At 21.2% G+C, this 16,926-nt stretch overlaps 6 protein-coding genes across 6 annotated transcripts; 3 read left to right on the top strand and 3 right to left on the bottom strand.

Moving 5' to 3' along the window:
• Window positions 1-140: 140 nt before the first annotated feature.
• PBANKA_0602400 (major facilitator superfamily domain-containing protein, putative) lies at window positions 141-3,212 on the bottom strand (the record flags this gene model as incomplete). The annotated part of the gene is made up of 1 exon (XM_034568545.1): window positions 141-3,212. One exon carries the CDS (start codon window positions 3,210-3,212, stop codon window positions 141-143), a length of 3,072 nt encoding a protein of 1,023 aa, XP_034420524.1.
• Window positions 3,213-4,496: 1,284 nt separating this feature from the next.
• On the top strand, window positions 4,497-6,935 carry PBANKA_0602300 (TBCC domain-containing protein, putative; the record flags this gene model as incomplete). The annotated part of the gene is made up of 1 exon (XM_034568544.1): window positions 4,497-6,935. One exon carries the CDS (start codon window positions 4,497-4,499, stop codon window positions 6,933-6,935), a length of 2,439 nt encoding a protein of 812 aa, XP_034420523.1.
• Window positions 6,936-7,398: 463 nt separating this feature from the next.
• On the bottom strand, window positions 7,399-7,848 carry PBANKA_0602200 (signal recognition particle subunit SRP14, putative; the record flags this gene model as incomplete). The annotated part of the gene is made up of 2 exons (XM_034568543.1): window positions 7,399-7,607; window positions 7,746-7,848. The coding sequence occupies 2 exons, from the start codon at window positions 7,846-7,848 to the stop codon at window positions 7,399-7,401; spliced, it is 312 nt and encodes a 103-aa protein (XP_034420522.1).
• Window positions 7,849-8,465: 617 nt separating this feature from the next.
• Window positions 8,466-9,060, top strand: PBANKA_0602100 (conserved Plasmodium protein, unknown function; the record flags this gene model as incomplete). Its single annotated transcript, XM_034568542.1, has 2 exons — window positions 8,466-8,780; window positions 8,950-9,060. The coding sequence occupies 2 exons, from the start codon at window positions 8,466-8,468 to the stop codon at window positions 9,058-9,060; spliced, it is 426 nt and encodes a 141-aa protein (XP_034420521.1).
• A 258-nt stretch (window positions 9,061-9,318) lies between these two features.
• On the bottom strand, window positions 9,319-12,435 carry PBANKA_0602000 (origin recognition complex subunit 1, putative; the record flags this gene model as incomplete). Its single annotated transcript, XM_034568541.1, has 1 exon — window positions 9,319-12,435. The coding sequence occupies one exon, from the start codon at window positions 12,433-12,435 to the stop codon at window positions 9,319-9,321; it is 3,117 nt and encodes a 1,038-aa protein (XP_034420520.1).
• Window positions 12,436-15,926: 3,491 nt separating this feature from the next.
• PBANKA_0601900 (high mobility group protein B1, putative) lies at window positions 15,927-16,244 on the top strand (the record flags this gene model as incomplete). The annotated part of the gene is made up of 1 exon (XM_034568540.1): window positions 15,927-16,244. One exon carries the CDS (start codon window positions 15,927-15,929, stop codon window positions 16,242-16,244), a length of 318 nt encoding a protein of 105 aa, XP_034420519.1.
• Window positions 16,245-16,926: the final 682 nt, after the last annotated feature.

Here is a 16,926-nt window from a genome sequence, read left to right as displayed (position 1 = left end):
AAAAGGTTATAAAAATAAAACAATTTCATAAAATTAAAGAATGAAATAAGGGATCGATGCTATATTTGTATATACATATATGTGTTTGAGTTTTTGATTGAAAAAAAAAGTTCTTAAATAAAAAAAAATGAATAGTAGAGTTACTTTTCATCGGATGATACAGCCATATTTGTGTAATGTGGAGAAACAATTTTTTTGTTAGAAAGATATAACAAAAAGTGATAAAAATAAGCTTCGTCGATACGATTATAATTGATTGATGAACTAACTTGTGGAATAAATAAAATGATTATAATAAATGAAATAATACAAATAATACATGAAAATATTAAATTAAATGTTGACAAATACTTTGGAATTATAAAAATTCTAATAATAGCATATGCAATAAAACCAAGGTGCCCAAAAAAAATAAACATACCAAGTAATAATCCTTTACATAATGTGTGTGAAAAAAATGTATAAAATAAAAACAATGAAACATTAGGTATAGACAAAAACATATAAAATATAATTGTATATAATATATATGTATGATCATGAAGTGATATTACAAAATATGATGTTGAATAAATAAACAATATAAAAGCAAATGATATGAATGTTATAATTATATATCCAAATAAATTTAATATTTTGATTATTTTATTTTTTAAATTACAATATAAAAATAAATAAAAAACTAAAAGAACAAAGTTTAATATTAGAAAAGAATTATTAAATTTATAAAAATGAAATTGACTTTTAATATCGTATATAAATATATTATATATTACAAAGAAGCTAATATATAGAAAATTAAACATAAAATATAATAAGCATAAAGCCCAAACAACGTATTTATGTGCATTAAATGTATATTTTACCCACATTATATATATATTTAATATATTATTATGTTTTAATTCTTCAATATATTGTAGAAATTCGTCATTTTTATTTAATTTGTCTAACAATTCATTTTTATTAATTGTTGTAAGCATTTTACCATTTAGTATATTTTTATAACTTACCCCGATAGTTTTCGATTTTTTTAATTCTATTTTTTTATTATTTATTTTTGTTAATGTGGTTAATTTTTTGAAAATTTTTTTTGGTGATGGTTTTGAATTATGTGTCTCATTTATTTTGTTAGATGAGCTGTCTAATATATTTGGATTATCACTTAATGTATTAATTGCTTCATTTGTTATGTTATGTTTATTACTTAGTTCGTTTGGTATATTGCTTATATCATCACTTATACTGCTTGTATTATCTAATATTTTATCTGGGTTATTTTCTATATCTTTATGTATAATAAGATCATGGTTTATAGTTTCTTCATTTTCGATTATGTTTGCAGCAGCTTTTAATTTTAAGATATCGTTAGACAATTCTCTTTTAATATCATTATAATTTTTGTCAATTTTGAAAACTTGAATTGTGTCATAATTAGCATTTTCAGAATTATCTAAATCGATATTATTTCTTTTAAAAAACGAAAAAAAATTTTTTTTTTTTTTTTTTTTTTTTTCATTGTTTATATCACTATTCGAGCCATTATCATCATCATTAGATAACGGATTACTTTCTATGCAATTTTCATGATTTTGTAAGTTGTTGATATTGTCTTTTTGTATTTTTAGTATATTAGTATTTATGCTACTGAAATATTTATTTAGTAAAATAATAATTATTATATTTAAAAATGCACAAAAAAAAATATTTATTTTATATAATAAATATAAATTAATATATGTATTAAAAACAAATAGCGATCGGATTAAAATTAATGATATATTCTCAATAATATATATTAAGCACACACCCTTCGTTCTATAACTCGATTTTATATTTTCTGTAATTATAATACATAATATATTACTTATCCCTTTGGCAAAAAAACCGCTTGCAAATGTTAACAAATAAAATAATATTTTATAAATATCTGAATATTTGTTTTCGTTTTGATCAGAACTTTCGAATAATGTTTCAAGGATTTGAATATTTGACTTATTATTTTGGTTATTTTCTTTATGCGAAAAATATAGATCATCATTTTGTCCAGTAGCATAATTAGCATCTTTTCCATCACTATACATCGATATAATTCCATCCACACATTTATTTACTATATGATCATAATTATTGTTCATATATATATCGATATTTTCGTTGTTTGGATAATTACGAAAATAATTATTATTATTATCACTATTATTGTTGGTAATGACGCTTTTTTTTCGTCTGATATTTTTAGCCATCCCAATATTGTAATTTTTCATGTCCATAATATATTTTTTCAGATTTGTTTTCACACATAGTTGAATTATGTTATTTAAGTGTTTTTTATTTAAAAGTTCACTATTTTTTTTTTTTATATCATTTAATACCTTTTTTATTAACTGTTCATGCAAATTTTGAAAATTATTATTTAATTTTATTTTTATTTTTATATTTTTATTAATCGAATTAGTATGTTGATTGCTATGTTCGGCAGTTAAATTTTCTACATCCTTAGTATTGTCTCCTCTAATATGTACTGTTTCGATATTATTATTATCATTGTTGGGACTTTTTGGTTTTTCATTTAAATAATTTTGATCATGGTTACCATTTGAATAAGGATTAGCCATATAAGAAATATTTTCATGTTCTGATTTGCTCATATAATTATTGTTATCTTGTATATTAGTATTATGACTATTCAGTACTTTATATATATTCCCATTAAAATTATCATTTTGGTTGCCTTGATCAAAAAAATTATTCCCTTCTTTTAGATTAAAAAAAGACATTAAGTTGTTTGCTGAATCATCTTGGGCAAATACATTTTGATTTGAATAAAGATCGTATTTTCGATTATTAAAATCTTTGATGTTATTGATAAATAAAAAATCAGAGGAGCTTATTGTTAGCAATATTGTTGAAAATGAAGCAATTAAAAATAAAAAAGAAATGTTCAAACATTTTCTTTTCCCATATATATCCGAAAATAGCCCAAGTAATAAACTGCCACATCCTTGTATAAAGTAATATATAACAAAATGGCTGCCATCAAACTTAAGTGGATATACACACACAATGTTTATGTACCAAACATACACAAAAAAACAAAAATACCAAAAAATTACAGTGCTAACACTTGTCATTTCCTTCAATTTTTCATCTTTTAATTTTACATAACATGTATATGATTCCTCGTATGTATGCATACAGCTATTATTCATTTTATGAAGCTTGCTCTAGGCTTCTGTACACACATATATATATATATATATGGATGGATGTATGCATGCAATTATATGGATAAGTATTTAAGGAAATAAAGTTATTTGAATGCCCGCATATGATTGGGGCATAACAAATAATATATGCATGTACATATAGTTTTTTGTATATTGTAACAAAGTATATATTGCTTGGGTTGATAATAAAATAATAACGTGATGATGGAAACAAAAAAAATTAAATTGAGTAATTGTAAATACAAAAACCAGACATAAGGATTGCATATAAAAATTTCAAGAAAAACATAAATCAAAAAAGTGTAATAAAATAAATATATGAAATATAATAAATAAAAAATAAAAATGTAACGCATGAAATCGATAATTTTTTTTTTCCAAATTTATTAAAAACCAGCATGGTACTTTTTTCCTAATTAATGGAGGAAATAAATATATAAATATGTTTGCGTATATGTATAGGTTATTTTAAGAGTGATTGATTTTTCTTATTTGTTTAAATGTGTATAGTGGAATTAATTAAAACAAAATGATATAAATAATATGCATATTATTTGTGCATATTTTATACTATTTATGTGTTAATTATTTTTTAATATAATTTAAAAAAATGCTCTACCATAAGATTAATAGTATTAGAAGATTGGGTATTATAAAAATATGCAATGTATATTATTTATGCGAATATATAAACTTTCGTAACATTGAAAAGAAAAAATAATAATAAATATTACTTTAATTGATTAGTATATGCGCACATTTACTATATATTTATGGAAAGAATGAAACGAGAAAAAAATTATGTATAAATATGATTATTATAAAATACGAAGAACAATAGATCTTAAGAAATGTTTTATATGTAATTAAAACAAAAAAAAAATAGTATGATCATATACATTAGGATATACTTTTAATTTTTTTTTTGATTTATTTAAAAAAAAAAATAAAAGTATAAGAATAAAATAAAAGTAAAAAAGAAAAGAGATATGTGGCAAAAATCTTTTTATAAAAAAAAAATTTATAGCATATCTTAAGTCTTATTAATTGTGTGATAAAAAAAAAAATATTGTTAGAGTTATAATAAAATATAATTAAATAAAATGGTGATTAAAATGCAATTATGATGGTGTCACAAAGAAAGCAGTTATATGAACACATGTTTACATAAATAAGTAACAACGAAAAATAGAATAAGTATAATAAGTTATGTATTTTGAGAAATTTGAATATATGTGAAAAAAAGTGAAACGCGAAAAAAAAATTATGGAAAAGAAAAGCGAAATGTGCTTAGATAAATATAAGGAGTTAGTAAAACTTGAAAAGACAAATAATGAAGAATTTAAGAATGATGAAAAATGTTTATTTATAAGAAAAGAAATATTTGATCATGCAATTATTTATACAAGTAATAAAATTGATGAAAATTGTTTGATGAATTATTTAAAAAATTTATATGCATATTTTAAAAAAAAACACGAAAATAATAATTATGAAAGAAATAAAAAAGATGAAATTTATATAAGTCTTGAAGATTGGTTAGAATATAATGAATTAATAAAAAATCAAGATAATGTTGTATATTTGCTTTTTAGTTGTAATATTTGTAAATCTTTATGGATATTATTAAGTATAACTTTACAAAGTATAAGAAAAAAAAATAATTTAAAAAAACAAAAAACAATTTTTAATTGTACATATGAAACATTAAATATACGAGAATTAAGTGGGGGGAAAAGTAAGACGGAAATAAATGTAGAAAATTCCAAGTGTTTTCATGAAAATATTCATAGAAAATTAGATAAAAAAAATAATGAAAAATACAAAAATAATAATAAAGAAAATGACAAAAGGGAACAAATAAATAGAGAAACAGATACAGGAAAATATTCTGAAACATTTGAAAAAGAAATTCTAAAAGTATGGAATGAAAATTGGTTAAATGAATCTATATGTATAGAATTTGTGATATTTTTTATAATTTTACAATTTCTTAAGATAGATAATATAAAAAAAAAATATGATAAAAATTTAAATGAAGATTGTTGGCCTCATTTTATTGGAAACTCAAGAGATAGCAATAATGGAAAACATCATAATAATAATGGATCACAAAATATTTGTGGATTGTCCACATCAGGAAATAATAATTCATTTTGTAATTTGAAAACAATAATTTATAAATCAAATTTGTCTGATTTATTTATTAGTAGCGGAAAAAATTATAGGAAACTTTTAGAAACTTATTTGATTGCATTTTTATCATGCACAGATATTCAAAATAGTACATCATTAACTGAAATTCCTTTATATTTTCGAAATTATAATTTTTTTTTATTAGACTTTATTATAGAAACAAATGATGAACAAAATGTGTATGAAAAATATATGCTAAAGAATGAACATAAAATTTTATATAAGACAAAAATAATATTAAATTGGTTATTAAAAAATTTACATATATATGATGAATTAAATGAAAGTATAGATAGTAGTATTAGTAGTAATGATATACCAAAAGAAAATGTTGTAGAAAATATTTCAAATAATTTGAATAAATCTTATAGTTATTTTTCTGGATTATCAATAAAAGGAAATAACAATTTTAAACATAGTAATTCACCAAATAGTATATTTGAAATGCCAAACAATGATATATATGAAATTAAAAATATGCAAGGTAAAACAATATATATAAAAAATAATAAAAGTATAATAAATATATTAAATTGTAAAGAATGTAATATATATATATTAACAACAGTAGAATATTTAAAAATTAATTTTTGTGTGGACATGTATATTATTTGCTTATCAGCTGAAATGATAACTACATTGTTTAATTCTCGAAATTTAGAGATACATTTAGTTACAAGAAGTTTGAAAATAGAAAATGTAATGGATACTGATGTATATGTATATACAGAAACGAATATAATAATTTATGGAGATACGCGAAATATTCAATTGGCACCTTATAACGTTTTAAATAGTAAGCAAAAAATATTTTTAGAAAAATCTAAAATATTTTTTAATGAAAAAACATTTGAGCTTTTTGCATTTCCTTTGAAATGTAAAACCAATTTATCTCATTCATTAAGCTTAACAAGTCAGTTTACGAAAGGGTTTAACAATCCTGGGAATAACACTTGGAATAATAATATATCATTTTCGAATCAAATTGATGATAATAAGCAATTTGATATTGATTATTATTTAAGAGAGCGAGGAATAAATAGTAGCTTCAATAACATGCATTACATGCATCAAGGAAATAATAAAATAGGATTTCAAGATGAAATAAATCGACTTAATAGTTCTGATAAGAATTTTGTAAATTCAAATTTTTCAGAAACATTTACAGATTATGTGTATTATATATTATGTCCATCCAAATTTTATATAATTGAGGTTCCTAATTTAGAATGTGAAACATTACAAAATAATGAAGGTAATTATGCTTGTTTATACCTTCCTGAGGTTTATAAAAATGCAATTGAAAACAAAGATAATCTTACTTTGAATTTGTTGAATATTTTAGATGATATTAATTTAACGAAATTACAAAAAGAAAAAGTGACAAAAATTTTGACATATAAATTATATGAATATATTCGAAAATCAAAACGAATTTCTAAAACTGTGAGTGATATACTTGTTAGAGATTGTGATAACAGAGGGGAGTGTTTTAGCGAAGATAATTAAAAGTGGGAATATAAAAAATAAAAGTGAAAAAAAAGTAAAAATAAAAGTAAAAAAAATAGATGACTACGTTATAATAAATTTTATAAATTTCACGAAACGAATTGTAAGCAAAATACATAATAAAAAATATTGCTTAACAAATGGTTGATGTTATTTTTTCCCAAATATTTTGGTTATATATGTAAAATTCGTGTCTTGTTTTTTTTTTTTATATTTTTTACTAATTTATGTATGTTAATTTTTGATGATTCATTTTGATTATTTTTTTTGTTGAATTCAAAAATAACGCAATTAAATATTAATGTATATAGAGTGAATATATATATAGACTGATATTATTAGTAATTTGAAAAAATAGTAATTATTAAAACATAATTAATATATTTACAATTTTTATATAATAAAAATTAATTTGTACATTTTCTTTAAAACAAGGCCTAAATGTTCTGACCATATAAATGTCTTATTTTTTTATTATATTATTTATTTCTTGAGAAAAATTAATTATATCATCCGAAACATGTGTAGATAATTTAATTTTTTTGCCATCTGTTGCTCTGATTATACAAAAATAATTTTTGTTATTTTTATTTTCATCTTTATGATTTTTTTTATTTCTTTTGTCACTAATTTCATTTTTTGGAATGCGCATTTTAATATCACTTCTTTTAACTGCACATTAAAAAAGAAGATAAATAAAATAAGATTTATATAATTAAGAATAATCAAAATGGCCACTTGTATATATATATATATTTATAGAGATATGAAGTTATAGTCTTTATATGTTTGTATATAAAAGTGAAATACCTTTCTTTATAGTAATCCATATAGAAGCTCTATTATGTTCTTCATTTTTGTTGCATAGTTTTGTTAATTCTTCAATGAATTTAGAATTATTTAATAATACCATTGTTACTTTATTTTTTACCAAACTAAAATAGTATAATAATAGAAAATATAAATTAAATTATTTTTGGATTTATGTATTTGTGTAAGCTAGTGATATTTATATTAATTTTGGAAAAATAAAAATGTAAATAAGTTTTAAAATGCATAAATCACTAGGCGTTGCCTTGCTATGGCATATAAAAATAAAAAAAAATTGAAAAAAATTTGAAAAAAAATGAAAAAAATTTGAACAAATGCAGGGATGCATTACCTATGTTACATAGGAGTGAACTAATATAATTAATTTTATGGATTTATAAAAAAAAATGAAAATCAGAAAATATAAAACTTTTAAAACATAAAATGAAAAAATATTTACATTGATCATATAAAAAAAAAAATTAAGAAAAAACTAATGTATTAATTATGCTACGCGAAAAAAATTTGTCAAAAAAAAAAAAAAATTTGAAAAAAATATAGATATATGAAATATGGTTTAGATATTTATTTAATTGGTTAATTTGATATGTTATAATATAAAATAAATTGGTAAATGAATATAATATGTGTTGCATAAATGTGTGGAAAAAATAAAAACCATGTATATATATTTGTAGCCCCATTTGATGAAAATATAAAATGAACATAGAATATTTTGAGGAGAATGATATTAACAAGCTTGTTGATAATATTAGCATAAATTACAAAGAATGCAATAAATATGATGAATATATTGAAGATGAATTGGAAAGTGAATTAGAAAATGAAGAAAATGTAATAAATACCAAAGTCTTGGGAAAGGATAATGTAAAAAAAGAGCAAGTTAAAAACCCTATAGACAATATAAAAAATGCTATTTTTCAAAAAAAAGTTGAAAATAAATATGCTACTAAAAATGTTAACAATTTAAAATTGAAATCTTATCACAACAAAAATCTGTTTACTAATATAAATGTAACAAACAAAATAAAAAATTAAAAAAACAATGCTATGTGTGTAATGAATTCATCATATATTAATATGCTGTTGCAATACATCTTACAATGTGAATATGTGTGTATGTGCACAATTTCATGCTTATTTGTTAAATCTTTAAACATAAAATATTTTTATTTATTTGAAGGTGACGAAAAAACGAATAAAAGAAAGCAGTGATGAGTTCAGTGATAACGATAGATTAGTTTCAATAAAAAAAATATCGAATATAAAGAAAAAAAAAATGGGAAAAAAATAGAAATAACACTTAGACATTGTAATGATAGAGGCTTTCAAATTGTATAAATTTAACACATTATGCTTCATATTTTATGCTTAATGTTTGATGTTTGATGTTTTTATTGATAGTCCATGTATAAAATAGTTATCGTGTTCGATAGTTAGTAGTTGTACTAATACTAAAAAATGTAAAGGAATAAAAATAACGAAACAAATAAAAACAAACTAAAAAAAGAAACCAAACGATTGCATGGATATACATGTGTTTTTATTTGATTTAATAAAAGTTTAATTTTTGAGCACATTCAGGATCCTTCATAAGTGCAGTAATAACAAGTTGTGGTTCGACATTAAGTTCTAATCCCATGTCCCCAGATTCTTGATCGATGTCAGGACTAACTTGTGTTTTATAGGGTTTATTTTCGGAAGCTTTTTTTTCAGGTTCATTAAACCCTAATAGTGCTTCTTTATTTTTATTTTTTGCAATAGAATCTAAAGGTATATATGGTCTAATTAATAATATCCCCATTTTAACTAATTTATCAATCATAATTTTAAATAATTCAGTATCATTGTACATACCTATACATTTCCCACTTGTTTGTATCATTACTTTATATCTATTTCCAACTTTTTTATATGGTATAATAAATTCATTAATAATTTTTAATTCAATAATTACGCAAGTAAGAAATATTTTAAAAGCCCAAGGCAAATAATTAATAGCAGTAGTTAAAGGGGAATCAAAAAGTTGATTAGTAGCTTCAATAATATCTCGTGGCACAATTTTATGACCTCTTTTATTTTCAAATGCTTTTCTACATATTTGTAATGCTTTCCGAATATCCCCAGATACATTTGCTACTTTTCTTGCGCATAGTTGTATAGCTGTATGGTCTATAATATCTTTACAATTATATAAACGTTCTTTAATAATTTTTTCAATTTCATCACCTTTATATGGACTAAAAACTAATCGGCCAAATGCTAAACGGGATCTACATCTAGGTATTAATCTTTCTGGAAGGTCCATAGTATTAGAAATAGCTATTAATATTAATTTACTGTTTACTTTAGTTGGCCAATCAAATAATGTAAAAAGTACTTTTTGTGTTTTTGTAATTAAATAATCGATTTCATCTATAATTAATATTGATACATTTCTATTATCTTTTTTATTTTTATTAAATAATCTATCTATTATTTTAAAAGAGCTTAAAGCATTAGGAGGTTTTGAATTAAATAATTGTTTATAGAAAACTTGGTAAGCAGCATTTGGATGAACTACATTCATACCATTTATTTCATATACATTAAAAGGAGGCAATAATTTTTTATTACTTTTATTTTTTAATAATTGTATAACACTATATACAGTAGCAGTTTTTCCTGTACCTGGCATTCCGCTAATATAAAGTATTTGATTACTTCCTGATTGCTTAATACCGGATTCTAAAAATCCATGAACTTCTTTTATTTCTTTTTCTCTACATGGTAGATATTTAGGAACCACATCTAATTGCATCATTCTTATAGCTCTGTCTGTTGGGTGTGCTATTGAGTTTAATAAATTTGTATAATAAATTTCTTGATCTTGTTTTATAAAATCTTTAAATTCTTTGTCAAAATTTCCATCTTTTTCTTTCTTCATTTTATTTGTTGTTGTTTTAGATGTGTTTACTAATTTTTCTTCAGAATAAGTTGCAGCATGCTTTGTTGTGTTTCTGGTTTTAGAATTATTTGAAATATTTTCATGAATTTTTAATTTGTCTAAAGCTGGTATAATAATTTTCTTTTTATTGTTATTATTTCGGTTTGAAAAATAGTAATATAAATTACTAGAGCCCATAACTAAATCTTCCCAATGTTGTTTATCTTGAATTTCAAATATTTTTTCATCTTTTCCTTTTATATAATATGTACATAAAAATTTATCGATTCCACTTTTTAACTTTTTATCATTATAAAATGTATTTTTTTCGTTATAAATAATAATTTTTTTATAAATTAATTTTGAATCTAACATTATAAATTTGATATTTCCTAACAAATAAAATTCCTTTGATTTAGTGTCGATTATATCTTCAAAATTTTCTCTAGACCTTCTTAATTTTGATATTTTGTTAATATGGTCTATGTATATTTGATCATTTTTATCATAGTATATACATATTTCTGTTTGAATTTTGCTATTTTCATTACTTTTGTAAAATCCAGATATTCTTCCTTTTTTTAGTTCATACATTTGGGTAACGCTACTTTTTTTAGAATCCGTTTCACAAAAAATCATAACATCATCACCCATTGAGTACTTTTCATTATTTATGACGAGACTTTCATATATTACTCCATTTTGATATTCACAATAATTTTCTTTTACTAATTTTATGTAAGTATACTTTACGATTTTCTCTATTTCTGTATTTGTGTATAATTTTTTTTTAATATTTTTGTCATTTTTTTTATTATGCTTATTGCTTGTATATGATTGAGAAGATGAGTTGGTATGACTGTCTGTGCCACTATTTATGTTGATATATTTTTTTTTAAATTTTTTAGAATCATTTTTATATGTATCATTATCTTTTGAAAGGTGAAAATATTTTCTTTTCGGTGAAAATTTTGATTTTGTTAATTTAAGATTTTTTTTTTCTTCATTTTTTTCTTTAACCAATCTTGTATTCCTTCCTGTGGCATTTAATATGTCACTTCTTAAAGTTTTCCTATCAGTTTTGTTATCTTTTCCATTTTGTATTTTTTCTTTTTTATTTGCGTCATTATTTTTATCGATAGCTGTTCTATTCCTTAGGGTCATTACCATTTCTTCCTCTTCAATTGTATTGTTTTTAGCTTTTTTTAAATTATTTGATTTAAAAATAAGTATACAATCGCTGTCTGTTTCGCTTTGACTAGCAGTATTTGTAGAAGTATCTGTATCAGTGTTACTTGGAATTTTTTTTTTTTTTTTTTTTACTTTATTTGTTACTTTATTGTTTACTTTATTTTTTGAGACAGTGTGAAGAGGAAAAGAAGATGACGAATTAGATGAATGCGTAGAAGATGAGTTATCCAAATTATATTTATTATTTTTATTTTTTTTTTTTTTATTTACTGTAAAGCTCGAATTTATTGTTACATTATTTAAATTGTTAATGTTATTTTCAATAGTTTTATTTTTTTCTTCATTTAATTCTTTGTAAGCATTTTGTGTGTAACTATTATTTTTTTGATAAGTTTGTGACGAATTTTCTTTTATCTCTTCTTGGTTTTTTGTCAAATTTGAAAAATTAAAAATATTTAATTTACTAACATCAAGCTTTATACCCCTTTTCGTTGGACTTAATATTTCATTTTCATTGATATAAAAATTTTGCATATTATTATTTGAAGCCATTTTTTTTCAAAATACAGAAGTGGGGCATGCACTTAGCGCCGCTTAAAAAAATGGAAACGAAAAAAAAAAGCAAAATAAACGAATTAAATACAGAGAGTGTGTAATGATTATCTCGGCATGCCTTTTTAATAAGTTTTTAATTTATAAAAAATAAAGTGTAAACATATATACAATTTTAACTAAGTTAATAAGACCATTTCACACAGTATAAGCATAATGCTATATATATATATATATACATATATATATATATATTTTTATTTATATAGGTCTAATATTGGAGGTAAAAAAAAATATAAAGGAAAATAAAAATAAGGGTCTGTGAAAATTGCGTGTGTAAATTATTACATGTTCTTTCTATATTTGCCTTTATGTATATTATGTTAAATTAATGGGCATATCAACTTAAGGAAAAAAAATAATAATAATGTGTATTGAAAAGGAGTTTTTGAAAAAATAAAATTAAAAATAATAAGAAAATATTTATATGAATAAAATACTTAGAACAATTAAATTATTTAAGGATTATATATTTGAGATATTTAATACTTTGCATTATATATCCGTTATTTTTTATCTCGTTAATTTATTATATCTCACTACTATTACATCGTTTTAGCATGTCTATATATATGCGGATACACATACATATTTTTAACAAAGTTAATGAGAGAAATTAATATTTATCATAACATAGACAGGATTTATAATAATGATGAGTTCATTAATTTTATGTTAAAGAAATAGTGAAAAGGAATGAATAAAAAACCTATAAGAAGAAAAGAAATAGTATGAAAAAATTATGCACATAAAATAAAATTATATTATTTTTATAATATATAAAAGTAAATAATAAACCCTATATGTTATAAAAATAATAAATATAAATTATTGATTAATTTTGTAGCTATATATATTTTATAAGTGGCGCTTAATTATCTTAAGCTTTTCCTTTATGTTCTAAATTTGTTTATAAGTCAAGGTGAAATAATTCCCTATATACACATATGAAATAAGCACTTTATATTTTCCTTGTTAAGACTTTTCAAATATAAACATCCCTTTATTTTGAGCGTTACAAAAGGGGAGTAGTGTATGTATTTATATTTCTACATAATGAAATAAATAAAAGAAAAAGAAATTGGAAGAATATCATGAAGTCCTTCGTATTATGCCTATAAGAAAGGCTCATTTCTTAATAATATGAATTTGTGTTTTAGCATTAAATTTAATTTTAAAAAATTTATGGTAAAAATTATTCCGCATTTTTTTTCTCTCATTTAATCTTTTGAAGTAATATATGGAAACATGGTGTTATTTGAATTTTTATAACTAATTTGTTATAAATATAGGAATATGGATACTTATATTTGGGGAAATTACTATGATACGGTAATAATAAAAAACCCGATGAAAGTTTACAAAATTGCGCGCACACAAAATACTTTCCCCCCCTTGGTATCTTCGATTAGCCAAAATTTCATTACACATTGAAAAAAAAAAAAATGATGAATGGCTGTTTTTTTTTTTTTTTTAATATTATTTTTATTTCATTTAATAAAAAGCTTAAGTTATATATTAAATAGTCATTGAGTAATTTTATTAAGATTATCATTGAATTGCTTAGTGTTAAAAATATTATTACTATTTGAATACTGAACAACTTTTAGTGATTATTTAAAAAAATGGCGTTTTATTAATACATAATGTTGTATTTATAAAATCCATAAAAAAGCCTTTTAATAATTTATTTGAAAGGAATATATAGTTACATAAAGCTTTGCATAGATATCTATGGATGTATGATAAAATAAAACTGATACTTCTTCATAAAGTATATATATATATATGAGTAATATTTATCAAAAATGCAATGTAGTCCTTTAAAATTATAATATTACAAGATAATAAAAGTGATAAAATAATGATTGTATGAAGCGGCGTTATATATATAATATATGAAATGAGTATTATATATTAAACACATACTATGCGGCCCAGTTTTCATTGGTATTTTTAATGGTGAAGTAATTTGGCTATATTTTTTTCAAGCATATTAAATTACATGTACATTTTATTCATATGAAAATTAATAATATGTATTTGTAAAGGAATTATATCATTTATAAAATATTATGTATTTTTTTATTATTCAGAATTTATAATATACAATGCAAGTATATGCATCAACAAAAAGAACGGGATGGTATTGCGCTTAAACGTGCATATAAGTAAAAAATGGGTATAATAATATTATACTAGCTAAATAGTATATAAAATGCATAATAATATATAATTAATTAATAAAAGATTATAATGCACAAAATTATATTAAGAGAATAGCAAATATTATGTTTCATAATAGTAATTTATAAAACACATAAGCAAATATCCTTTCTTTTATCGCCATTTAATATTTAATTATGGAAATAATTTGAAAAATGGTTCATTAAAAATGTATGATTAGCGTATTAATATTTTTTTTTTATATACGGATATATATATAAGAAAATCGCATTTAAATATGTGTACGTAATAATGTATTTTATTTTATGCGTATTACACAAATATGTAGAGGCAAATATTTATTTAAGTTTTTATGTATTGCTTTTTTTTAATAATAATGCACATATTTCCCCTGTGAATTAAAGCATTATATACATACTTTAATTTTTTAAGAATGTATATTAAAAGGATACGGAATAGTATTTAATATATGCAAAACCTACGTTCATTTAAAAATATATATTACGGTTTATTTTGGCAAAATTAAAAGGGATTTATCATTTGAATTATTTTAATATTATTTATATGCATGTATGAAGTATTATTTTTTAATTATGCATATAAATATACATATATAAATAAATATATAAAATTATACACATAATGTGATCAATGATATATGGATTATCGCGTTATTAAATTAGGCATGCACACTTACTAATACACATAAAAATATCATTTATTCGCAATATATATTAAATTATATGAACATTAATAAAAATTTAATACGTACAAATTGTAAAACTGGGCATATTTTATCAAAAAAAAATAAGTAAAAAAAAAAATAATTAAAATTTGAATAAATGAATTATAAAAAAATAAAAATAATAAAAAATACAAAATAAAATTTATAATGTATCATTTGCATATTCATTTAAATCTTTATGTTTTATTTTAATGTATTTGTGTAAATTTTAAATCGTACTCGTGTAGTAAAATCAAAGTGAGAAATATACAATATTATGGAAATGTATTTATATGTCTGTGTGTGTATGATAAATATTAAACTATTTTATTTTATTCAATCAATTTTTCTTATATTAGGAAAATATTTATAAGTTAACAAAAAAAAACGAATAACTTTTCATAAAGATTACAATAACCATTTTAATAAATCAACTTGGTATATATATATTAAAAATATATACAAATATAAAGTATTAATTTCCTGTCCTTTATATTTTAAAAAAAAAGGTTTTTCAATAATGGATGGCATGAAAAAATTTAAAGATATGAAAATGGGTGGAAAGGAAGTAAAGAAACGAAGAAAAAATAAAAAGGATCCACATGCACCTAAAAGGTCTTTATCAGCTTATATGTTTTTTGCAAAAGAAAAGAGAGCAGAGATAATAACTCGAGATCCGAGTTTAAGTAAAGATGTTGCAACTGTTGGAAAAATGATTGGAGAAGCATGGAATAAATTAGACGAAAGGGAAAAAGCCCCATATGAAAAAAAAGCACAAGAAGACAAAATAAGATATGAAAAAGAAAAAATGGAATATGCCAAAAGTAAAATGAAATAAAAAAATAAATTTATTTTATTCATAAAAGGAAAGTATATATAATAAAATATTATATGAATGTGTATCTATTTTTATGTATATATCAAAATGTATGCATTATGTATACAATGACAAAGATATGAAAATATACAAGTGCCAATAGTTAATAAATAATGTGACAATAATATTAATCACAGAAATAGTTTAAATGGAAAAATTGCACATATGGAAGAATGCATATATTGCTATTCATTATTATAGATATGTATTAATTTTATAAAAATATACATGCATATATATGCAAAGTTATTGATATACTATAATTTTATAAGAAGTATATGTATATATTAACAAAATTATTTTGTTGAAATGATGATAATTTTTCATAAAGCCTGTATTAAATAATAAAAATATTATTTTTTTATTTTAATTTTTTTTTTAAAGTGATATGTGAATATAATATTTAAATTTTATCAAAGGTGTGTTTTATTTTATTTATTATTTTAAAATTATTATATATGTATGTATACTGTTTTTTATTTTAATAATGCTACAATAGGTGTATATGCAATCTTATATTATGTTTTAGCATACGTTATTTTATTAAATTAAATATAAGATTAAACATGATATATGATTATGTGCATATGTCTGTGTAAACAATTTACAAATTTATTTTTTATGGTGTTATTTTAGCACGTTC

The sequence above is a fragment of the Plasmodium berghei genome, assembly GCF_900002375.2.
Source record: "Plasmodium berghei ANKA genome assembly, chromosome: 6".
Taxonomy (NCBI): Eukaryota; Apicomplexa; class Aconoidasida; order Haemosporida; family Plasmodiidae; genus Plasmodium; species Plasmodium berghei.
Note: the sequence above shows the minus strand (reverse complement) of the source record. Positions and strands in the feature narration are given on the sequence as shown.